This window comes from Nematostella vectensis, chromosome 4 (assembly GCF_932526225.1).
Source record: "Nematostella vectensis chromosome 4, jaNemVect1.1, whole genome shotgun sequence".
Taxonomy (NCBI): Eukaryota; Metazoa; Cnidaria; class Anthozoa; order Actiniaria; family Edwardsiidae; genus Nematostella; species Nematostella vectensis.
In genome coordinates, this window is record NC_064037.1 from 5,837,115 (window position 1) to 5,861,893 (window position 24,779).

General features: G+C 40.8%; 2 protein-coding genes across 3 annotated transcripts; one reads left to right on the forward strand and one right to left on the reverse strand.

The window, feature by feature from the left end:
* The first annotated feature begins 42 nt into the window (after positions 1 to 42).
* On the forward strand, positions 43 to 12,896 carry LOC5509338 (serine/threonine-protein kinase ULK1). Its single transcript, XM_032378239.2, has 25 exons — positions 43 to 347; positions 902 to 994; positions 1,087 to 1,161; positions 1,380 to 1,416; positions 1,684 to 1,734; positions 1,845 to 1,967; positions 2,142 to 2,215; positions 2,479 to 2,580; positions 2,660 to 2,718; positions 2,800 to 2,882; positions 3,151 to 3,201; positions 3,275 to 3,357; positions 3,501 to 3,636; positions 3,974 to 4,056; positions 4,205 to 4,244; positions 4,430 to 4,469; positions 4,545 to 5,704; positions 6,358 to 6,506; positions 8,240 to 8,365; positions 8,659 to 8,827; positions 9,146 to 9,255; positions 9,671 to 9,712; positions 10,475 to 10,519; positions 10,923 to 11,013; positions 11,783 to 12,896. The coding sequence occupies exons 1-25, from the start codon at positions 255 to 257 to the stop codon at positions 11,851 to 11,853; spliced, it is 3,186 nt and encodes a 1,061-aa protein (XP_032234130.2). The 5' UTR covers positions 43 to 254; the 3' UTR covers positions 11,854 to 12,896.
* Positions 12,897 to 13,683: 787 nt separating this feature from the next.
* Positions 13,684 to 21,864, reverse strand: LOC5509319. 2 transcript variants are annotated; one of them, XM_032378241.2, is made up of 2 exons: positions 21,606 to 21,864; positions 13,684 to 15,476 (listed from the first exon to the last, which is right to left on the reverse strand). In XM_032378241.2, the coding sequence occupies exons 1-2, from the start codon at positions 21,679 to 21,681 to the stop codon at positions 14,965 to 14,967; spliced, it is 588 nt and encodes a 195-aa protein (XP_032234132.2). In that variant the 5' UTR covers positions 21,682 to 21,864; the 3' UTR covers positions 13,684 to 14,964. The 2 variants fall into 2 exon arrangements, with proteins under 2 accessions (XP_032234132.2, XP_001629837.2); XM_001629787.3 differs by lacking the exon at positions 21,606 to 21,864 and adding an exon at positions 18,764 to 20,418.
* Positions 21,865 to 24,779: the final 2,915 nt, after the last annotated feature.

Consider the following 24,779-nt stretch of genomic DNA (forward strand, 5'->3'; position numbering starts at 1 on the left):
AAATGAAAGAAACACTCGGACAATGCAATTCCGACCCCGATATAAACAAAACAAACCACACGAAAATGGCGCATGTGAGCAGGATTTAGGAAAGGAGCCTTCATCGTTATGAATAGTTCTTCCCAAGATAAAGGACAACGCAGTCCTGAAGTTTCTTTACACGTTATCCACCGTGTCTTGGGGTTTTCGCGCTCTACCTGGGAAAATCTCTCTTGTTATAGCAGGGAAAATTTTCTTTCTTTACATCGATCATTATGACAGAAACTGTAGGAGAGTTTTTCTACAACAAGAAGGACCTGATAGGCCATGGAGCTTTCGCTGTGGTCTTCAAAGGGCAACATAAGAAGGTACACTATTTGTTCGAGTTAGAATTTGCAATCACTGCACGTTTACAACGCTGATCGCCTGAATTTGTTGTTCAAGATTGAACTGAGTTGAAAAAAAAAATCTGCGTATTTACATCGAGAAAGGCTAATCTTTATGTGGCTACGATTATTATCTAGTGCAAGTGTCACTTGTGGACACTAGTCAACAAGATTTCTCTCTGATGGACAAAAAGCTATTTGAAAAAAAGCTTTTCGCTCCCTCACCGTTTCTTTTCTTGCGAAAGTGCGCCAAAATATCATAATATTGACAAATGACGTCGGCGCTATACTTATTACACAACGATTTCCAAAGTCCCTTTGTTGTTCTCTTCTCTTTTGCCCAGTATTAATTTCAAAACTAGTTTAGCGATCAAAACGCAACCCTAGAATATGATTTTAGGCTGTAATGACAGATTTGGGGTTATTTTCTGGCAGTAAAAACTGCCTGAAAGTAAACCTTATGACGCTTTAGGGGGTTTATATAACCTACCTCGAGACAAAAGGTATTTTAACACTGTGTAATTCGGTCTTTTCAGAAATCGGATTTCGTGGTAGCAGTCAAGGTCATTTCAAAGAAGAATCTTTCCAAAACACAAAGTCTCCTGGCAAAAGAGATCAAAATATTGAAGGTAAAATTGAAAACAATTTCAATTAAAACTTTATGACATTATAATATATTTTCTGTTTAGCACTGTTTAAAGAATTGTTGAACTATTTACAGGAACTCCAACATGAGAATGTGGTGTCGCTTTTCGACTGCCAGGAGCTCCCCAGCAGTGTTTATCTAGTGATGGAGGTACTTTACATATGCCAGATGTTAAGATTGACAAGTTGTCAATCAAATGTCAAGTTGTCAATCAAATGTCTAGATTGGCAAGTAATGTCAAGACTGACAAGTTGTCAATCAAATGTCAAGATTGACAAGTTGTCAATCAAATTTCAAGATTGTGTATGCCCATGGTCAAACATTTGTGAAATCTCATTTATCATTATACTATTTTCTCATGATTTCAGTATTGCAATGGAGGTGATCTTGCTGACTACTTGCAAGGTACGTTCTTGTTGGTGCTGATTTTAATCACAGGGTGCAGAGCACCCAAAAATATAGGGGGTAAACTCTTCAAAAAGCAAAAGGATCTATTTGTATTGTCCCAGAAAAGGACTTGGGTGGTTGCTCCTTTCTCTCTGTAGCACCTGATAACAATAAAGTATTGTGAATGCATTGACTGGGTATAGTTGAGATAACAATAGAGATTTAGTCACAGATAATGATGTTGATGCTGTTTTAATAGATTTTCATCTCTTTTTTTTTTCTCAGAAAAAGGCACACTTAGTGAAGACACCATCAGAATGTTTCTCCAGCAGATAGGTTAGTACATTCTTACATGCTATAATGTTGTTTCTATAGTTATCAGATCATTGAGTTTTTTACTTGATATTTCCCTAAGCAGTCGAATGGTCTCTTGTCTGTTATTCCAGCATCAGCAATGAATGCTCTTCAATCAAAAGGGATTGTGCACAGAGATCTTAAGCCACAGAACCTTTTGCTAAGCCATTCAGCAGCATCTCACCCTTCACCAGCTGACATCAGGATCAAGATAGGTAAGATCGCCATCAGTAGGAACACAGGGATCCCTCGGTAGGATCTGCTATGGCAGGCCACAAGGCTTAAAGCGAAAATGTCAGGAAATCTTGAAGCCATCTGCTTCTTAGAGCGGATGGGGCAAGAGAAAATTGTCCTAATTTTATCAGTAACTGACTGTGTGTTTTTTGCAGCTGATTTTGGGTTTGCAAGGTTTCTTCCTGGAGAGATGATGGCTGCTACATTATGTGGATCTCCAATGTACATGGTATAAAATCAGTGACACTCTTGATTTCAGCCAAGGGAGGTAGATTAAGGGGGGGAGTAACATGCCTCTTCCATTTGATTTAGGATAAATTTTCAATAAAAAAAACATTTTGCTTTCTGCAGGTGTAGAATCAGATGTGTTGTTAAAAGTACAGTAGATTCAATTATGCCTCAAATTCTTGCCAAAGATTGAATCTCTAATAAGTCTTGCGACCTTTAATGAGTATTAAAAACTGCTCTTGAAATAACTCTTCCTTGTTCCAGGCCCCTGAGGTTATCATGTCTAAGGCCTATGATGCCCGTGCAGACCTGTGGAGCCTGGGAACCATTGTGTATCAGTGTTTAACTGGAAAAGCACCATTCCAGGTTGGTGTATATCATACAGTAGAAACTTATAATTATAATTAAAAAAATGCTAAAAACTGACCATGTTTTTTTTTTCCAGGCCAACAGCCCTCAAGCGCTGAAAAAATTCTATGAGAAAAACAAGAATGTTTGTCCAAAGTAAATAAGCCTCATTACATCCTTCCTCAAAAATATATTTATTGTTAACAACTGTAACAATACTGTTTTTTTTTTCTTTAGCATTCCTGCTGGGACCTCAAGTCAGCTAAAACACCTTCTAATGGGCCTTTTGAAAAGAAATCCCAAGGACCGTATGGATTTCGGTTCGTCAACTGTCAGATATTGATGATTTGTCTTACCAAACACTAATGCTACCAACCCATTTCTATTACAGTATAAAGCAGTAATTACAATAGAAATTTTCTGATGAATATTAAAATAATTAAGTTTGAAGTAGGCAGTAGAAGAATGCCTTTGACTCCCAGAACCACCCAGAACCACCACCCAAAAACATGACCAAATGTCTAGCTTCCTTTCTTATCTTAAAAGTTTGTTAGCCTACTGTAATAAACTTATTTTTTCTTCTTTTAGGTGATTTCTTTACTCACCCATTTCTGACAGGAGGAGTTCCCTACAGAACTTGTAAGTGCCTTTCAATTCTCATGTTTCCAATAAGTGTATTATTTTTATGTTCTTATATTTTCTTTCTTTATAGCCACTCCTGTTGCAGTCCCAAATCGTCAACGGAATCATAGCGGCAGCTCTCAGGGCACCAGGTCTTCAGGGTCTAGCTCACCAGTATGTAATTCTTACCCTTCCTCTATTATAGAATGACATGTTTACATCCATTTGCAAATCACATCATTGTAATGCATTGTGAATAGGCATGTTTGAGCAAAGGGGGCTTTTTTTTTCCTTATTTGCTATTGTGTTTATTACAGAGCTACAGTGCAGAAGCCCTGGGTGATATCCGCGTAGACCTGCTGCGTCGCATGACCCCGCCCTATGATATGCCAGGGACTTCACCACAAGATCCCCCTGCCCTGATACAAGTCAGTGGCGAGCGCAGTCCCAATGGTTTGTATTAGAATGAAATAAAGTCAAGGTTACATTAGTCTTACCTGATTGTTTTGCATTATTGAATATTACAGTACAGTTTAAAGAATGTACTAGCTCTAGCTAAGAACATGGGCCTATAGAACTTAAGGGAGATGAGAACTTAAGGGAGGGACCAACTGTAATTAAATACTTACACTTTATACTCAGATGTAAATTTTGCTGCAGCAGCAAAATTAGTAGTACTGCTAGCAGTAGCAGCTATTGTTTTAGGAGTAATGCTAAGCCATCTTCTCCCCCATATCTCCCCGTTAGACTTTTATACAGTACCCTGACAGCTGAACATGTTCTTTTCCAGTTATTGGGCGAGTGCAGAGAACATCCGGGAACTACATGTACAGTCCTCCACGCACTATTCTGGATGAGGAACCAGAGCCTGAGGTATGTTATTTACCGGAGGCCAGGGATTTTGAGTTCTCTTATGTTCCTTTATGTGAAAAGTGGCAGAGAAATGGAGATGGTATGATACCTTTTTTTTGTTCAATAATATGCATGGATTTCCTGGGTTTGTAACTCTTTTTCTTGTTAGGATTTTGTGATGGTGCCAAAGAACATTGACATTCCTGATGGTACGTACAGTACTCTAAAGGCATAAAATTGATTTGCATTTCCCAAATATGCTGATCAACTTATTTTTTTGCAAGTACCCGCTAACCAGCCCAAAGTATTGCTTCAATCCAGACACTTCTTACAGCAACGACCTATGGCCTGGTGTCTGTCTGAAGACCCTGAGCTCTTTTTGATTGATTTTTAGGTAAAGTGCGCTGCTCCTGGGATCCATCTCATCCATTCAGGTGAATCAGTGGCATCTAATACCTGCTGTTTTGTTTAACCAGAGACTCATGTGCTGGTGCTTTGTTCTCTTCTAGCCAATCTCCACCACCCAGCAGCCCATTTCTGCAGTCGCCTATGACATCCCCTCGCAGGGCAACATTTACTGTTGGCTCTCCATCCTCTCCCCCTACCCCTCGAACTCGCAGATACTCTAGTGGTTCCCGCTGCTCCCCTTCATCACAGTCACCTCAGGACTTTCATCAACCAGCTGGCCATTCCCCACATAGCAGACCGATTCGCCGTACACATTCATCATCATCCCCGGGAGTTCCACTATCTCCGCCACCCACTATGACTATTGTATCTAAACCTACTAGCACACCTGTCCCAGTCCCACGCAGAGCTACATTCTCAGGGTTACCACAAGCTGCTTTTAGTCAACCTACCAGGAAAATCACACCGACTTCACCGCAATCTATGGGGAAAGAACTCACTTCAAGGAAATCGCCCTTTTCAGACGGTGCTATCCCTGTACCCTCTCAGTCTATTCCACGCAGTACACATGGAAAGGAAGGGCCAAAGGCTGCTACCCCAGGACCTGTCACTGCTGCTGCGAAGGCTATGACACAGCAGGCAGCGGCCTACAACGTGGGGGCACTGGGGAGGCAAGAGGGTACAACCATACAGCGAGCTCTGACCAACATAGACTCAAGCAACGGCCAAGCCACAGAACAATCTTCACCAATCCTCTCTGCCCTTGCACGACAATCAAACACAGGAACCTTACTAGGAGAAATGAACAGAGTCGAGGAGAAACACATGATAAGAGTCCATAGTTCCCCTGCGATTTTAGCAACGGCTGCCATGGGTCTCCCACGCAATAGATCCCTTCTAAATAACATGGCTCTCCAGCTGGTTCCGCCTACTTCTGGCATGAGAAGGATCGCCAGTGCTGGGACCTATGCCCCTTATCAGCAGCTCACCTCACCTGATACTGCCGCGCCCAAGACCTCACCGCCCACACTACCGCCCATCCCTGGCTCGCCCACCAAGTCGATACAGAGCAGGGAGGGCGGAGACAAGGAGCTGAAGCCGCTGAGGGGACTCTTTACCACAGGTTCCTCCCCACCCCTGTCTAACGCCATGATGGGTGATGGTGATATCATCCCTTTCAAGTCGTTGCCGAAGTGTGGACTGTCGTTCACTGGCAAGGTCGGATCTCCAACCAATGAGCAGCCGGTACTCGTCAGCCCGGGTAGGTCACGGGACTTTTGTGAGGCCATAATCTCTGCACACGTTAGATTCACGCGCGAGTGTTAAAGGATGGAGATGCGTGATGAATACACCTGCGAGGGTTAATGGTAGACGAATGATGCGTGTTCACGTACATGTTCTTTTAGTTTTTTTTTTTAGTTTTCTATTCTGTGGGTTAAGTGTGCATGGTTGGCAAAGCAAGAGTATAGCAGCATATTTTATTTTCGTTCCTTTTCTGCTGTTACGTTGAATATGTGCTGCTTTTTAAAGGTTGGTTCTCACTTGGACCTAAGTGCAAGCGCAACGCATGTTTTTTTTCCGATTCTCACTGGAACGTAAGAACAAGCGCAAGAGAAGGCCACTGCTTGCGTTTTTATTTGACCGATTCTCACTTGTGTTGCTTTTCCGTTTGCGCTTACTCTTGCGCTTGCGTCCTAGTGAGAACCAGTCTTTATGTTTCAAAATCCAAAATAGGTAAAGTGGGCGGCGCCAAATCCCTATCATTCTATTGGTTATTACTTTCACGAATAAACAGATGCGCATATTTATCACGCGCGGTGATAAATGCGGTAAAGCGTTGTTTTGGCGTTCCTCTCAAACACGCAAAGATCACAGTAGTGAGAGGACGCTAATCTAATGTTGATGACTTTACAGGTACAAAGATCACAGTAGGGTTCAGTGAGGCGTCGCCCTCGTCACCTCGCCGCACGAGTATAAGTCACGAGGTGGAACCATGCTCCCCCGAGATGGAGGGAACTATTGCACTCATTGCACCGGAGCTGCCAGAGGACACACTCATGGAGGTGGGTGGAGCTCCTGAGGCATATCCGCGCTATGACTCGACCCCCTCCCTCATCCTGCCTCTCTCTCATCTAACCCCTCCCTCATCCAGCCAACACGCCCCGTTTTCGATAACAAGATACAATTCTCTAGTACATATAGGGAGACTCCTGGATTGAATTATGAGAGTCGAGTTGAGTCAGAAGCATAGAAAGTCGCCTCAAGCAGCCGCCATACATCTAATGTCTGGCCCTCGAAGCAAACCAACTCGACTCATCGCCATACATCTAATGTCTGGCCCTCAAAGCAAACCAACTCGACTCATCGCCGTACATCTAATGTCTGTCCCTCGAAGCAAACCAACTCGACTCATCGCCGTACATCTAATGTCTGGCCCTCGAAGCAAACCAACTCGACTCATCGCCATACATCTAATGTCTGGCCCTCGAAGCAAACCAACTCGACTCATTTCACAACGGGGAATCAGGGGGTCGTTTCTCAAAAGTCCCGATAAACCCGGAAACCCGGAAAATCACTCGGTAGCCCCCGATAATCTTTACGGGTGTTTCTCAAAACGCCCGTTATTGTCTGGCCCGGAAAAATCCCAGTAGCTCGCCCGGTAACTTACGGGGGCTCAAGAACTCCCGTTAACTTTCCGGGGATTACTTTAAATGCGATAATTGATACCCAAAACGATGTTTTTCCTTCAATTTTTCAGCTGAATTTATAGATCAACTATTCATCTAGAATTGTCCAAGTTGAACTGTCCAATTTGGTACTTTTTTTCGCCATTTTCAAGTTGTGTCGAGTTGTAGTGAGTTTTCATCACTTGAGGAAACCATACCACCGCCCGGAAAGAAGTGGGCCAATCACGGCTAACAACATTTTATGGAATTCCCTACCAGCCAATCAGGTTTCTTCTCTGTCAAATGATTTGGAATTTAGCTGTCACCGTGCGCCTAAAAAAGTGTAAACAACTTTGCGAAGGTATTGGAAGTTTGCTACAAAATAAGACTTTAGCTACTTGTTCTTTGTCTTTTTTTCGAAAAGTGCCGATGCCACAGCAGTGTTTGCGGTACCAGCATACCTGTCAACCATTTTTTTTTGGGGGAGGGGTGGGTTTAACCTTGCAGGCGTTTGCCGTATAGGAAGATCTCGCGAACAAATCCACTTATAGATCGCACGAGGGTGTTAGATAAATTGAGCTACGCAAGGGTATTGTTGTTTCAAATATTTTAATAGAAAATAGGAAAAATGACGTTTTTCTATGGAATAATTTTTCGGAAGCAATAAAAATCGCTAAAAAGCGGGAGATTTGGTGCTCAACGCGGGAGAGCGGGAGAAGGAGTGCAAAATCTTGAGACTCCAGCCTAATGCGGGAGAGTTGACAGGTATGTACCAGTGTTCTAAAGACATCGACATGTCTACGACTTTTATTGAGATTCGATAATTATTTAGCCAATCTGTTCATTAAGTCTGAAAATTATAATTTGCTTATCGGGAACCCGTAAACAACCGGGACGCACGCTACCGCTAGCTTTGAGAAACGCTCTTTCTCGCCCGTAAAAGTATCCCGAAAACTCTCCCAGTACCCCAAACGGGCCCGGTAATTACCGGGAGTTTTGAGAAACGACCCCCAGACCCGGAGCCCAGTGGTGAGAAGCACAGGCACTATAAAAAGCCCCTCTGCTAAATGCGCCACCCAGACTTCAATTAAAGTATCTATGATTTACAACTGACGCGTGTCGCCTTGCAGACGGAGCACACAGATGGCGTGCGCAAGCTGAATTTTGCGCTGTCTCTGGTGGATGCCATTCAGGAGGTGATCGGCGCGAGGAGTACTCCTCTCACCACGCTAGCGGACTCCATGGCCCTTAGGATGGTAAGGGGTGCATGAGTGTTTGTATTGCTGGTTTTAGGATCAGAGCCTTGTAAGCGACCAGATCGTGTGATTATTGAGTGTGTTTGTATTTGTTGCTTTAGAATTAGAGCCTCGTAAGCGACCAGATCGGGTGATTATTGAGTGTGTTTGTATTTGTTGTTTAAGAATAAGAACCTCGTAAGCGACCAGATCGGGTGATTATTGAGGGTGTATGTATTTGTTGCTTTAGAATGAGAGCCTCGTAAGCGACCAGATCGGGTGATTATTGAGTGTGTTTGTATTTGCTGCTTTAGAATGAGAGCCTCGTAAGCGACCAGATCGGGTTTATAAGCGAGGAGTGTCGTACCGCTGAGCAGCTCGTGCTGTACCTCAAGGCTCTACGAGTGCTGAGTCTAGCTCTGGAATTCGCTCAAAAAGAGCTCAGCGAGCACAGGCTTAAGCCTTCAAACGCCGTCAAGAACGGTACGACCTTTATCTTGTAACTTTACACCCAATACAAAAAGAGAGATTTGCGCTACACTAGATTCAATAAAAAATATAACAAAAGCTACTCAAAAAACATCCGAAGGTAGAGGATGACGGAATGGGCATAACAATGACACCAAAATACCAAGTATTTTTTGCATATTATTCAATACCTGCGCAATCTCACCCAACCCCCTTCCCCTCATAGACAAATGTGGTTACGTGCCCGGACGTGTGAGGGTCATGTGGACCTACTTTGCATTTCGCTTCTGATTAACGAAAACAAGCATCTAATATTTGTCTGTTTGTGTCTAGTGGTGAACGACCTAACGAACCGGTACCGACACTGCCTCCAGAAGACGTCACAAATCAAGTTATCACTCCGCCCAAGACCCCATGCTAATGCTAGCGACAAGACGATAGCGGTAGGCACTGGGATATTAGCGCAGTTATTGGTCGAGATTCGTGCGTGGTTAGAGGATTGCTACGCGCTAAACATGATCACAAACAATGTTTTAATTGTTGTATGGGTTCTTTATGACATGCTACGCTGTATTGTTTTTGTGACTCATTGGCTTGTGTGAATGCCCATGCGCAATGAAAAAGTTATTTTCGATTCTCAGTGGAACGCACCAGAGTACGCCCAAGGGAAAGCAAAACTGTTCGATTTTCTTGCGCTTTTGCTTTTAATTGGGACTTGAGTTCCGTTTGCGCTTGTGAAGGTCTTCCGCTTGAGTCTTACGCTATCCTAACATTTTACGCTCCTATCACCTGACTGTTAGCTTGATCGCTATCTCTTTTTGAGGCTTGTTGTCATACGATTTTTTATCGCTTTAACAGGTAAATGCAGACAAGCTTATGTATACTCACGCTATGGACCTGGTGAGTTAATGATAAAGGGTCCGTCACAATGATGATTTGGCGAAAAGCTCTTTACCTTTAAGGGTTTGGTGGCCAAATATAAAAAAGGCCATTTAACCTTTCTCCGGAATCATTCTGGCAAAAAGAGAAAAAAGATAAGCTTCTATATCATTTAAAAATTGTTTATTTTATTTTATTTAATGCGATTTGTTACAGAGCTTTGATAACCGACCGCCCGCAAAATGGAGGGTTGCGGGGTCGATCGAGGGTAGATTTTCTCAATCTGGCGCGGAATGCGCTTCCATAACCACATAAAAAATCACAAAAAAGACACATTCTTCTGGTAATAAGTATTTCAAATAGGTGCCCTTCATCAACGTAACCACAGGCTACCCGAAACGATATGGCGATTATTTCAATTCGCAGACAAAGTACATCATATCGAAGCCTTCAATCTTACCTCTCTCTTAGCTGGGTCCACATTTGAAAGTTATATGGAATTTAAGTGACATTATTATGTGGTTCTCTTCCCAGACAAGAAACAAATGGTTGAAGTGGATCGCTATTACTGCCATTTGAAGATGTGTAATCTAGATCCTTGTCAGCTTCACTAAAAGCTCCTAAGGCCTAGGGCAGACGCCATTCTTTTCATGTGTATAACCAAATGCAAATGTTTGCAAAGGAACCAGTTCTATTGTATGTTCGTTTGCACGCCTGTGCATTTGTAACGGTACATAAAAAGAATGGCGTTTCTCCTAGGCCTAATGGTTCGTTTATTTTCAGTGTCAAAATGCTGCGCTGGATGAGCTCTTCGGGAACCCAAAGGAGGTAAATACAAGTTATTCAGTAAAAGGGGTATCGATGGGTAAATCCGAGACTTGCTCAGCGAGAACGAGACTCTTGTCAAATTTGAATCCGAGCCCGAGATTTTCCTAGCTTATTTTCGGTTAACTTGCTCGAGGTATGTCATAAACATCAGTTAAAAAAAGAGTAAGTAGAGTTACAATACAATCTTGCTACAAGGGGAAACCCGTATCATGGTAATAACATAAAACAGATAGCGTTTAACAAATCAGGAAACCAAAGGAAAATGTTCACATGACTTTGTTTGTAAGGATAAAAACACAAGGGCGACTTGGAAAAAGTCTAGCTCGGACACCGCGACCATTTCATTTCCCCTAGGGCAAGGTAGCCCTTTGGTTTCAAAATTAGTTTTCTGTTTGTTCCGCAGTGTCGACAGAAGTACGAGACGGCTCAGCTGCTGTTGCGCGGGCTTGAGAGCGACGCCCAGAAGGACACAGATCTCGCTCTACTGCAAAAGTGTATCCTTGACATGTTAAGCCACGAGCGGGGCCCTCGAGTTAGGGGCGTAGCCAGTTTTTGATAGGGGGAGACATGCATAGATATCTATAAGAAAAACGATAAAACACATTTTAAAGAAAAGCACCGTGTTTTTTTTATATTATTTCATTTAGGGGGTGGCAGGAAATGAGTACCCCCTGGACACACCCCTAGCTACGCGCCTGGGAGTATCCATAAGCTAACCCTCTTGATATGGACAGTACACCCCGTTAAGTAATGCTCCATGTAAGAACTAGGCAATCTAACGGCAAATGCACGCTGGCATGTCGAAAATGCCTTTGTTTATTCTATAAATTTGATTGGCCAAGAAAAACATAGCATAAGATTCTTGACAACACAACATGATTCATAATATTTTTTAATAATTTGGTTATAGGGTTAATCACTGTCTGATCCAGCTTTTCAGGTAAATTTTATGTGGGAAACCTTGTAAATACAGACAGCTAACAGCTATTGTTCTGGCTTCTTCTGATCGTTTCACCACAGAAAATCACCTGTAATGTATATAGCAAAGGACATGTTATTCACGCAATTTCTTTAAAATCTTAATATCTTCTAAAAAAAAGATCCTATGTGTAAAAGCTATAATGTAGCTCTTTGCCGCAGGACAATGGGACTTTGCCTAGTTCTTGCATAGATGATTACTTAATAAGGACGCACCAGGATCCTTATATTGTGCATCTTTTCGTTTTATGACTAGCTGTTCCCTCCTTGACGTCATGTGTGCAGATAAGAGAAGTGTCGACGAGAGATTGACTCAATTATCTCGACGTAGGACGAGCTCGATCAGTACTCGATGACACTCGTTTGGAGACCAACAGTTATTATTTATATAATCAAAAATGCTCTTCACTCCACTGGAGACGATATGCTTCAAGTCTGTCACCCACATGGGTGAAGAGGCAAGCCCAGCCTTCCCAGCATGCATCATTTTATAGAGTATTCTACGCTCTTCTTTGTACTATAAAGCTGTAGATGTAAACGAACGTCTAAAGCCAGGGTCACGGGGCTTAAGTACCTGACAAATGTTACGCTCTCACTGGTGTAGGGAATGGCCGCCAAAGTTTCAAGTGAGTTGGCCGGTTTTAGTGAAATCGATTTCCATTTTGTAGAAAAATATGTTTTTTATGTGTGTTCGACCGAATAATTGGGCGATAGGTGAAGCGTACATTTGTGTTTGGGTTGGTTATATTGTACAGAGGAATCCTGCTAAATAAGGGCACCTCGTCAGATAACCCATGCACTTTCTGTTAATTTGAACCCGCCGGATCAGGAAACCCCATTGAAAGGGATCCCATAAGAGCCGTTGTTATAAGGCCACACCTTTGTTATTGTTTTAATTTAATATTGGAAGACAAATCAAGCAAATAATGCGATAAGAATAATCATCTGAAGTTTCATAATTTATTAACAAGGCTCAAGCGGAAATTTTGCCATCAGGCGATTGAAATGGTTTCTTTTTCACACTTGGAATTTACTAGGGTAACAAAATGGCGGCTAAAAGAGATTTTTTAACGGCGTTCGACTGTACTACTAATTTGTTTTGATTGTTTCAGTCTTCAGTGTTAAAGGGTCGGGTCTAGCTATCGTATAAGGGAAGAGTAAGATAATATTTGAAATTTATTTATGGGTTCATTGAACAAACCAGATGTCCTACTCTAGGGCGAAAAAAATACAAAGAAACAGAGAAAATAAAAGATAAAATGTAGTATATTGTATAAGGTTTTGTATAACTTGTAAATGGCATCCACCCAATCTATGTAAATATTTCGCTACTTTATTATCATGATTTTAAAGGCTCGTGGTTTACTATTAGTGACAATAAACCACAAATAAATGCCAATGTTGATTTTGTATGAGAAAACCGAGGTGGGGGGATCTGTGCGTCTACAGTCTTGAGAAGCGGCGTGGGACGATGGGGGCAAGTTTTTTCGTTAGCCGTCTTGTATAATACAGCCCTTCCCATCCCCATCCCCCTGCCCCCCCCCCCCCCCCACCTCCCCCCATCCCCGAGCATATATTCCCCTTATATATTCCCTATATTCCCATCCTGCTCCTATTTCATGGTGTTTTTTTCTAGCAATGACATAACTCGCTGAGTGTTCTTTAAGCCCTAAGAGGGCTCTACTCTCAAAGTAATGTCGTGACGCAAAAAAAAAAACGCATGGCGCCTGGATTACCTCAACCCACAGTAATGTTCAAATGTTAGTCATAACACAATAACAAAACCTTGAATTGAACATTGTGCGATGGATCATGCTTTGAAATACTGCGTCATTAGATCGTGCTTCGGTCCTTCGCCTATCTAACTGATCTAACAAATTGCCTGCTTTTAATCTTTATTATATATGATTCGGTTCTTTAGGCCTTCTCTGTAAAATTACCGAACGCTTTCCAATGTCTTGGACTCAACATTTCGTCTCTAGGGACGCGAGTGCTCCGAGTCCCAACATTAATAATATCACCATCAGAAAAATGACAGAAACACTGATTCGGGTTACCTGGTATTGTATTTTTGTTTTGAATGGTTTTGAACGAATGCATATTTTAGTGAAACGAGTTCCTGACTACGAACCTGATATGCTCCTCCAAATCTCCGTCTTATTTTGAGACTAAGGGTTCATGGCGAATTTGATTGGAAACAAGGATTTATTCATTTATATTTTACATTTTTTTTATTTTCTACAAAATTTGATTAACTTTCCATATAAAACGTGCTATTCAACTTGCCTAGGGTTCAAACTGTTTTGGAGCCTACAAGAAAGTATCTTTTCCCTCGGCGCTAACTTGGACATCCTTTTGATGCACATCCCTTGGCGCTGTTTTTTGGCTATCTGCACATGGGTAAATTATCTTATCTGAGTCACTTGTGATGCATAGTAAACTACGTCTAGTGAGATCTGTAATTCTTTACCTCTTCTGTTCAGGACTAGAAATCTCTCAGCTACTTGAGTTAAGCTGAGATATCTCGCGGGATAAAGTCAGAAAGACATTCATCTCCGTAAATGCGATCACTCATTGGTTCTTGGCACTGTCGATAGGTAAATCATTATGCGATAAACGCACCAGTGGGTATAATATGCAAAAGATTTCCGCGGGCAAAATTACAGTAGTAATGCTACGGCGTAGCCAAGTTTTTTAACAGGAGGGGGCCCAAAAGGCATTGTCTCCTGTGTTTTAGATAATGTCCCATACATTTACTGTATTTTGGGCTGCTAGAAGGGGGGGGCGTGCCCCATTGGCCACCCCCCTGCCTACGCACCTGTAATGCTCTCAACCGCTCACTAGTGAGTTTTCACGATTTGTTCGGAGTAAAGATCCCTCTAGAAATACAAGATAAATCCTTTTTGAAGACGCACGTTTACCCATGTTTCTTCTAGCAGTTTCTTCTGGGTTTTTTTCCAGAAGCACAAGCTTCCTATATTCTCATTGAATTTAATGACGTATCAATAGTTATTTTAGACTATAAGGTCACATTTCAAACTTTGCGCGCACCCTCCATGTAGTTCTGGCAACGCGCCTAGTTAACGTGTTCATGTCCAAAGTCACCATATCGCATCAAATACTTCAAACTAGATAACTTCCCCCGTGTCTTTCCTGCCTGCTCAGCTTCCGTCTCCGTCTTCCTTTCTTTTGTCTTGACATTTATTCAACGGTAATGGTAGAATCATGAGATCTTTCTTCATCTATATGTTAATTGCCAGTCCACCATGGCTGTTTTTTTACACGCCAGTCCATTCAGATAATGATATACTGTTTTCCACGCAATTTGACAGTCTTTCAATTTTAAGCATATTCATCGCCCTCTTTCTTGAAACAGGACGCCACCTTCCACCTCTTTCAACATAGTCCTTTTTGAGCACTACGAATAATTCTCCCACTTGCCTCCTAGTATCCAACAGTCCACATGTTCATTCAAACATAGACTCTACGACACCTTCCCTGAAGATTCGCTCCGATGCATATTTCTTAACTTTTAACCACAGCTTATCAGGGTTCTTATCATTCTTCCCACAATACTTGTCATAGTGCATTTTGTAAATGTTATCCCTGCCTTCAAATATGTTCATTTGTAGAATACTCATGATCCAGTTTAGCCTACAGGGTGCAAACTCCAATATCAAAGTTCCGTAATCGTCAATAAAAGCGGCACGAAATTCCTCCCACGGCACATCATTGCGGGTCGGAAAATGCCTCACCCAGAAATCAAGTTCTTTGTCTTGTATGGTGGTGAGTTGCGAGCTCGCCCTTGTGCGTCGATGGAGACTAAAGTTGGAAATGCTATCCATCGAAATGCGTCGGTGTGATTTTCTGCCGATCGGCTCCAAGTGAGGTGCGTTACTTGGTTGATCACGTGATCCGTTCTCGTCCTCGCCTACCGATAAGCTGACCATCTCTGTCTCGATGCTTTGCTGTGAGTCGTCTGACAAGAAATCACTAATTATTAGTGAATTATAAAGCAAAATACACCCTCGAAAGTTTTGACATAGAGGCAACCTCTTGTTCTCCATGGATCCCACTCCTGACGCCAGCATAATCATGCTTAATTATTTATACCTTGAAAATGAAATACATCAAATTGATATTTTTTACGCCCATTCAAAAAAGGTTCGAGGTTTCTCTTTTTTAGATCAGGATTTACAAAAATAGAGTTTATACGTGCTGTTGGTTGAGAAGTCTTTTGAGCGGCTATCAACACTACCTTCTGGTATACTTTTATCTTTGTTGTGTTTTGAAAACAAGCTATTTGAGGCAGCTTAAACACCTGGAAAATACGCAACTTCAAAAGCTTCCTTTTTCCTCTCTTAAGCCCGACGTCCATAAAGTTTTACTGCGCATTACTCGAATCATGAGATAAACACGCTTTGCCTCTGATGTGATATTTTAAGAACTTAGTGGCGTTTTTAAGCTCCCCATTAATAATATCGGCCAACATAATAACCAAACGTCACCAGTAGCTCCTCCTACGACTTCCACTGTCTCTGTTATTTTTACTCTGCGAATCTCGGGTTAGGGAACTAAGTAAAAATTTGAAATCGTATGGCTAATTTGACTACATCAGTATACGATGAGGCGATTTCATGGCTAAATTAGATATCAATTATTTAGAGTAAGTAATTGGCTGTGAGTGCTCTAGATTATGCTAAGAGATTTTTGGATTCAGATGTTAGGATTTGGTATTATGATATTGCGCGTCAAATAATAAGGGGAGAACTCAAGGCAAGCTATGAAATTTAGAAATAAAAACGAGCGAAAAAAAAATGTAAATATTGTAATAATTACAATGTAGACGTGGGCCATAGTTGAAATAATTTATCATGTTGCCTCATGGGCGAATAAATATCAATTAGCTTTCAATCTTTAAAGAAACCAATTTATTTTTGCCTAAAGCGAATTAGCTTTTGTCGCTTGTAATCATGCATGAATCGGCCATTGGTCCGCACATGCTTGTAGAACTCATTTTCTTGCTCTAATTCTATCCAATCGCTCTATCCAAATCCTTTATGTATGATTTAACTATACATCGATTAATGGCACACAAAAAATCAAAATATAGTCAAAGCAATTTAGTCTGAACATCACCACGGGCCGCGGGGCACCGCGAAAGACCAATATCATAACCTAGCGTGACTTGCACCAACTAGCGTGACTTGTTTATAGCGTGACTTGTCCAAAACGGCTTTGAGGAAAACAAAATATCACCATAGTATTATACAAATAAGATGAAAAGTGAGAGATTTTTCGGCTTCCACTCCCCCCCCCCCCCTTCCTCTCAGCCCGGCCCTTGAGTATGAACAGGCCCGTAACCAGGATTTTTCTTGGGGGGAGGGGGGGTGCGAAATCCGAAAAAGTGGATTTTTCCGGGGGAGAGGGAGTAAGTTCTCTGATAAAAAATAGAAAACCCCCGAAAAAACAAAAAAGGGATTTTTTATGCCTTTGCAGTATCTCCACGGGACGTTTATTGTCGGATTTGGCTACATACCAGAGTGATCTAGCTTATGCTTTATAGTTTTGTCTACAAATAGCACGTCTATTGAAAAACCGAAAGTGGACCTTCGGCCGTTGTGGGGAGAGGGGGGGGTGCGTTCGCACCCCCTGCACCCCCCTGGGTACGGGCCTGATGAATATGCCAGCAGTGTAACCGAATTGTTCATATTCATCAAAATTGTTTTTTGACCATCAAAACGCATCCGTCACGCACGGAGGTAACGCAAAAAGGTCACGCAATGCATGGTTTTGTTTCTGACACAACACCTGGAAAGGATGTTGACACGAAAAAAGGAAATGAATCCCTGTTTGAAAAAAAAAACCGTACTATTATTTTCATGCTCCTTCTGGCGTTGTTATGCTTAAAACAGCGAACATGTTTCTTACCTTTATTACTTTTTTATTGTTATCATATTACCTTTGTTTTACGTGGCCAATAGTTATCCCATCAAGTGCGCTAAAACCCGTATTTCAGTTATGATCTAATGCTGAATTTAAACACTGCATTCTGTACGTTTGTTTACCCTTGTACCCTTGGCTCCCAGAGGCTGTCCGTGAGGCCTGGGCACGACTAGCCTTTAGCGGTAAACCTTATCAATCAGTGAGGGAAAAAGTGCGCTAAAAAGAAATCAGGAAATACTTGCGGGTATTATAATGGATTGCACTTTTTTTCATTTGTTTGCTAAGGCAAAGCCTTTTCTATTATCGTTGAGTGAGCATTACAATGAAATCGTGGTCTTGATAACATCTATCATTATCGCATATGGGAAAAGCTTTTTATTACTAGGCATTGTCATTTAGATTTGTGTTTTATAGTGTTGTTTTCTCTTTGAGGGCAATACAACATCCATTAAATTTACACAGACAAGGCAATATGTCTTTGTCATACGAAATAATAACACTTTTCGTTTTTGTTAAGAAAGGTTACAATATAAAGTAGTTGTACATGTATGGCACTATTCAAAACGCGTTTGATGTTGGATATTTTCCCCCTTTCATAGAGTCGTACATCCCTCTTTTTTACTACGGAAATATAACAAGAGTTGCTCTACAGTATTAATAAAAAGGAAGGTCTTACTCTAGCCAATATGGTACCAATATGGTACAAGCAAAAGTATTCCTTTGGCGTCATAACCGAACATTGCATTTCCTGTGCAGAAGCTACGAAAAAAAACCCGCTCGTGGTTAGAAATCCTCCTAAGTGACGCACGCTGTCCAGCATCATCGATATATTTAACCCTAAAACTTTCTGCTAGAAAATTAGGTTTTCTTAAGGTAATGGTACCCACGCCTTCCTTGCCGTGCTAGAGAGCGAAAAGAGCGAACCTAGAACTTTTATCACACAAGGCAGCGTTCTGAATCAGCCCTTCTATCAAAATAGCACTGCACAGCAAAAACATGCTACTCCTATACACTTTTAATATTAAATAAATCATTATAATTCTTTTAGCAGCATTTCTTAGGGGTGTTCTGATTCTACTAACGTTTTTATTGCTTACTATATACAAGGACAAACTGTAGCTGTGAGCTGGCAAGAATATGATTTGTTTATTTTGACATTTATTTTAAAATATTTGTTTATTCTATTATTCCCGATGGACGGAAAAAATGCTTTCCCTTGCATTGGATTCGACCAGTTGTGTGCAGAGTTATTTTCTCGGAACACATTTTCACTAAATCCTAGATTATTACGTCTAAGCGACAAATTTAATATTCTCTTACCTCTCCATTTTCTCGAATTCAGCTCGTACACACAACTTCGTCGATTAAAGCAGTTGTGACATAACCCAAAAAGACTGCGCTTGGAAGCAAGCGACCTCTGCATTAACCACCCCATCCCTATGTACAGCAGTTCCTTCTTCGATCCGCAGTCCATAGAGGTCTACGTTAATCTAAAGCTAGCGATGCAATATAGCCGTTTAAGCGGTCCAATATCTTCCATACTGTTCCGGTTATATTTCATTTCAGCGCGATATCATTGCGCGTGCCTAGGGGCAGACTAATGCAAAATTGTGTGGAATCCGTCAGGGCGACTTGCCCCCTTTAAATTCAAATAAAACAAGTCAACCCACTCAAAGGTGCCTATCTAGATCGACTGCGTACAGTCCAAGCAATAAGGCTTTATGTAGATCAGATTGGAACAGGCGACTGACACTTTGCATGTAAGCCTTTCTAGTGTAAAGTACTCGTAACATGAAAGAAAACCGACCGAGATAGCACATGAGAAATTACTCCCGCCATCTATCGCTTTTAAATAGCTGCCGTGGGCACAGACGAAATTGCAAGGAGCTAAAGCATGTACTGCTATCATCACTTTTTCATCTAGGGGCAACAAATTCCAAGGGACTGTTTTGCAGCCCAGTTACCAGGGTAACGTGTGTGCCAGAAGTGCACGCAGTGTGGTCACAAGCCCTGCAACTGTAAGACAAGTTTAGGAGACACGTATTAGAACGTATTAGACAATTGGAGCGGTGTTACTAACGTTGCGTCACGCAAGTCTAGCGTTACCAGTCACACAAACCATAAAACACGTGTTAGGTGACATGCTGACCAATTTGAGTATGTCACGCAAGTCAAGCGATACCAGTCACCCAGAATATAACACGTGTTACGTGACATATTGGCTAATTCATGTTAACTAATTTTAGCATGTCACACAAGTCAAGCGATACCAGTCACGCAAACGGTTAGGCATTTGTCACGTCACATATGTTCAGCGCCGCTAGGTGTTTAACATTAGTCACGCAAAAGTAGTATCTTCTCGTTGGTGGCATTTCTTTGGATGTGTAATGGTTTCAATGTTCGAATATAAGTTCCGTCAGTACTCAGACTGTCAGATAAGTCTAGACAAAAGATCACAGACGTAAATCATCATAGCCTGGCCTTCGTTACCCTGGGTACCAGAGGCTCCATGCTAGATTGGTTCACTCTAAGCCGAATGGCAAGCAACGACCAAGTGACGCTTGGAGCCTAGTATCCGGGTAACCTGAAACGTTCACTTCATGAATTCATGCATATGAGTCTCGGCCGCCATTTCTTTTGTGCTAGTCGCACGAGAGAGCTTAGGGAAAAACGTATTTCTGTTGGTTGTGCACACGGAACCATAAAAAGCATTCACTTGTTTGGAAGCCGAGGTGTTAATTGTTGTTATTTTGTTGCGGCGTTTAATCGAAGGTGTCTCTGCCCCAGACCTGGCTCTAGGCTCTGTCCTTAACGGTGATGTTTTAAAAGAAAATAAATATCTTGACAAATGTTGTTTAAATTTGAGGTGCAGCTGTTTCCTGAGAAAGTATCATATTTGTTATGAAGTACATACAGCACAAAGGCGTGTAAAGGACAAGCAAAGCCCGCTCAAGCATAGCTGGCAAAAGGCTGGTATGACGCCTGGCCTAGCAATCCTGCAAAAGGCTGGTATGACGCCTGGCCTAGCAATCCTGCAAAAGGCTGGTATGACGCCTGGCCTAGCAATGCTGCCAAAGACTTGTATGACGCCTGGCCTAGCAATCCTGCAAAAGGCTGGTATGACGCCTGGCCTAGCAATGCTGCCAAAAGGCTGGTATGACGCCTGGCCTAGCAATGCTGGCAAAAGACTGGTATAACGCCTGGCCTAGCAATGCTGGCAAAAGGCTGGTATGACGCCTGGTCTAGCAGGGTGACTGCAGGGTGACTGCGCCTCCCCCCCCCTACTCCCCCCCCTATTCCCGGGTACGCGCCTGGAGCTGGCAGTGTTTGCACACCGTGTTTTAAGGTGCCGTGAAGCAGTTCAACAACTACATTTTCTTTGTCTTGTGGTCAGCCGAGAAATGCTGGCTTCTGTTTGTTGGCGCCGTTTACACGGGGAGTAAACAGAGTAAACGTGGTGAAAACAGACCAGTTTATTAGATTGACTACGTCTGCAGACAGGAAGCTATAGTGATCTCGACTTTTAACGAAAGGGCTTTTTATCATTAAATCCGCTGATAGGTCTTTTCTTGTGGTGTTTGTTGTTTTTCCGGTATATTTCCCTGGGGCGTTTAAGACAGAATTCTTTTTTTGGTTTGGCAGTAACGTCTATCTTGGCCTATCTTTGATCTTGATACCATAATAAAGCAAATTTCCCAAACGAAATAATAATTCTCAGCGTTGAAAATATAATCCGAAAACATACGAAATAATTGTTAAAGGCTAAGCTTCGGAATACAATTATCGAACACAATCAACAAAGCTCAACTAAAAAAATATACGGAGAAAACCTTTTCTTGTCTATTTTCATATTTATTAAGAATGCATGCGAACAGCGTTAGCAATTTTTTAAAATATTTTCTTTATCATCCCTTATTTTTGCCGCGTTTAACCTACACAAAATTAAGAGTCAACCGTATTATGACTCTATACAAATTTCTTATCTGCTGTTTTCGTAATTTGGCGCGCATTCAAAGATTTCAAAAAATACTTGCTCGATATTGTTTTACACCACTGAAAATAACATATCGACCCGAAAAAGGAGGCATCATCTTGTATGGCCACCTAGCGAAATCGCATCATTCAATTCTAATATTTATACTTGTAAGTGCTCAGAACTTACCAGAGCTTGATTGATGCACTTGTGCCGGCTCAGAGAAGCTTCGCTTACGTCTGCTACTCTGAAAAACCTTGAGCATGATTCGGGCTTGTTATGGGCACAAAATTTTAAGTTTCTGTCTACCCTAATTTCACAACAGCTCCTCAGGCATACGATGGTCAGGAATCAGAAAAACTCAAGAGCGTATATTTAAATATTCATTATATGCAAGGATCAGAATCGCCCGTATTACACAGTATTAATCTATTTACATGTTGGTACAAGGTAAAAAAATAATGAAGTGATTCATTCATTTTCATTCATTTTTTTATTTTGCACTATTTTGAATAAGATAAAGAATATTTGGATACAGGTAGAAAAAAGGGGAAGTTAACTATTTACGGTACTTAAGAAGAAAAAAAAATTTAAGGTGCGCAGTGACCATAGAAGCATAAGCTTTCGAGATGGTCACTGCCACAGTCAGATTTCGAGGGTCTTACAGGATATTATTATAATATTATTATAATATTATTATTATTATTATTTTTTTTTTTTTTTTTACAATATATAATATATACATAAACAAAATATAATATTTTAGAGTGAGGAAAAGTAAATCTGGCCAGGGTGGATCAATATTAATTCTGATTATTTAATAAATGCAATTTCAGTTGTTCTATGAAGGAATTGTAAGGTAAGGACTTAATGCAATTTGGTATTTTTTCCCAAAATCTAGAAGACATGGCTGTAAATTTAGTTAATCCATAATTGGTTTTGGAAGCTGGCCTAAAGAGATTGCCTTTGGAAGCATATCTGGTATTATGTGAGTGAACTTGAGTGGCAGGCAGGATTAGATTACATAATGGCTTAGGCATAGTATCAGGAAAGTGTTGGAGCTTATAAACAAGAGATGATATCCTTAGATTATGTATGTTATCAAGATTCAGGATCCTAAGCAGTTGGTAATAATTCGATGGACTTTCCCTTTGGGGAGCAAAGAAAATAGAGCGAATGCATTTATTCTGCTTCGTTTTGATAGGGCGAAGCCGTGTTTGGCTTGCCGAGCCCCAGCTCATTATACCATAAGAAATATATGGGTAAATTAAATTATAGTATAGTTGTGTTAAAGTAGTCAGGGGAAGAAAATAACGTAACTTGGAAATGATTCCAAGATTTTTTGCGAGGCATTTATTAACATGATTTAGTTGTGAATTCCATTTGAGATGTTCATCAATAAAGACACCTAAGTATTTTATGTTGTTAGTATTCTTTATACCATATGCTGTTAAGTCAATAGAAACACTTTTTCTGGGGGAGGTGACAGTGATATGATGAGTTTTCTTAAAATTAATGGACAACTTATTAGCGTTACAGTATTTGATGACATTGTCTAATTCACTATTAACAGTGGTTTCTAAATCTTTGGGGTTTTTTGAAGTATAAAATAGATTTGTATCATCTGCAAATATTCTAAATTTCAGTTTCTTAGAAGAGTTGGGGAGATCATTAATATATAAGAGGAATAATAAGGGACCAAGGGTAGATCCTTGAGGAACTCCGCAAGAGATTGGTAGCATAGATGATTCCGCATTGCCAATTTTGACAAACTGATGACGATTAGAGAGATAACTAGAAAACCATTTTGCGGGGGTTCCCCTGACTCCATATTTGTACATTTTAGCTAATAAGATGTCGTGGTTAATAGTATCAAATGCCTTTGAAAAATCTAAGAAAATAGCACATGTAGTCATACCTTGGTCAATAGAAGACTTGAGGGTCTCAACAGTTTCTAATATGGCATGTTCGGTTGAATGGCCTTTCCGAAATCCAAATTGAAATTCAAATAAAATTTTATGTTTTTCAAGAAAAAAAATCAGCTGGTTGTAGATAAGCTTCTCAAGAATCTTGCTAAATGAACAGATTATTGATATTGGTCTATAATTCCCTGGTTCAGTGGCATCCCCACTTTTATATATAGGAGTAACCCTTGAGATTTTGAAAATATCAGGGACTTCACCACTTGCTATAGATTCATTATAAATGGCAGTAAAGGGAGAGGCTAGGATGGATGCTGACAATTTTATAAATTTATTAGGAATAGTAATATATGATTTATTTTCATTAAGAGATGCAAAAAGTAAAAAAACCTGTGCTTCTGAAACTGGAGACATAACAAAAGAAGAAGTTGTAGATTGTTTAATATAGGATGTAGGAGATATGGATTTGTCATCTTTAATTTGGGAAGCTAGATTGGTTCCTACATTTGTAAAAAATTTGTTCAACTGATCAGCAATATCAGAAGGATTGGTAAACGACCTATTTCCTGAAGTAATGCGACTAGGAGCACTTTGCCCCTTTGTTTTCCTTTGTATCAGCTTGCCGATTAATTTCCAGGTAGCTTTGAGGTTGTTGTAGCTTTGAAGTGAGCTGTGAATGGCTCGGCGGTCAATATGTTTGGCCACCTATCTTTTTTTGTAGCTTTAGTTTTGATTAATCTCTTATCTGATGTGGTCAAATGTGATTGCTTTTTACCAAAAGACGCCAAAATACGAATGTCAAAAGAAAAATAGATGAGCGTGGTTAAAAAAATTGATGGCATACACAAAGCGTTTTGGGTAAGTGGTATAAGCCCGTGTAGTCTAATGTCGACGGACTCGTATTTATCTCGGGACAGCAGTTGTCACTACTATCGATCAACCACCCCTTTGTTATTGTTTACAATTGAACATACGGCATACAACATATTAGCAATAAAACAACGATTGATAAAGTCTGATATTTATTAAATGATATTTGATTGAAAAATTCTCAGTTACTTGCTAGAATTGGCCGATGGAAAGGGATGAAAAGTCACTCAATATTATGCATTAGCATAAAATGGCGGCGTGATTGGCCTAACCTACCCTAGCATCTCCTCCGGAGACTGGTGCAGATGAATTATTTTAAGACTCTCGGTAACACGAACTCCGGTAATTCGAACCCTCGGTAAATCAACTTTCTGCTATTTTGAATCAAAACCGATTTTAATGGTAACGAAAAAATAAAAACAAAATTACAAAAAAGAATTAATTCCTTAATAATATAGAATATTAAGTTATATCAAGAGATATGACCAGATTCAGAATCGACATGAGGCGCGGGTAATACCAAAGTGTCTCTCTCTTATCTTATGCTCTCTTGGTAATATAAGTTCGATTC

Bases quoted from the DNA above. Each gene is read 5' to 3' on its own strand.
- LOC5509319 (XM_001629787.3), bottom strand. From the start codon at position 18,917: ATGGACTGCGGATCGAAGAAGGAACTGCTGTACATAGGGATGGGGTGG. The intron at 15,477-18,763 runs GTAAGAGAATAT...ATTTCTTGTCAG, and splicing joins GAATTCGAGAAAATGGAGAG to ACGACTCACAGCAAAGCATC.
- LOC5509338 (XM_032378239.2), top strand. From the start codon at position 255: ATGACAGAAACTGTAGGAGAGTTTTTCTACAACAAGAAGGACCTGATA. The intron at 2,719-2,799 runs GTAAATAAGCCT...TTTTTTCTTTAG, and splicing joins AACAAGAATGTTTGTCCAAA to CATTCCTGCTGGGACCTCAA. The intron at 2,883-3,150 runs GTTCGTCAACTG...TTCTTCTTTTAG, and splicing joins CAAGGACCGTATGGATTTCG to GTGATTTCTTTACTCACCCA.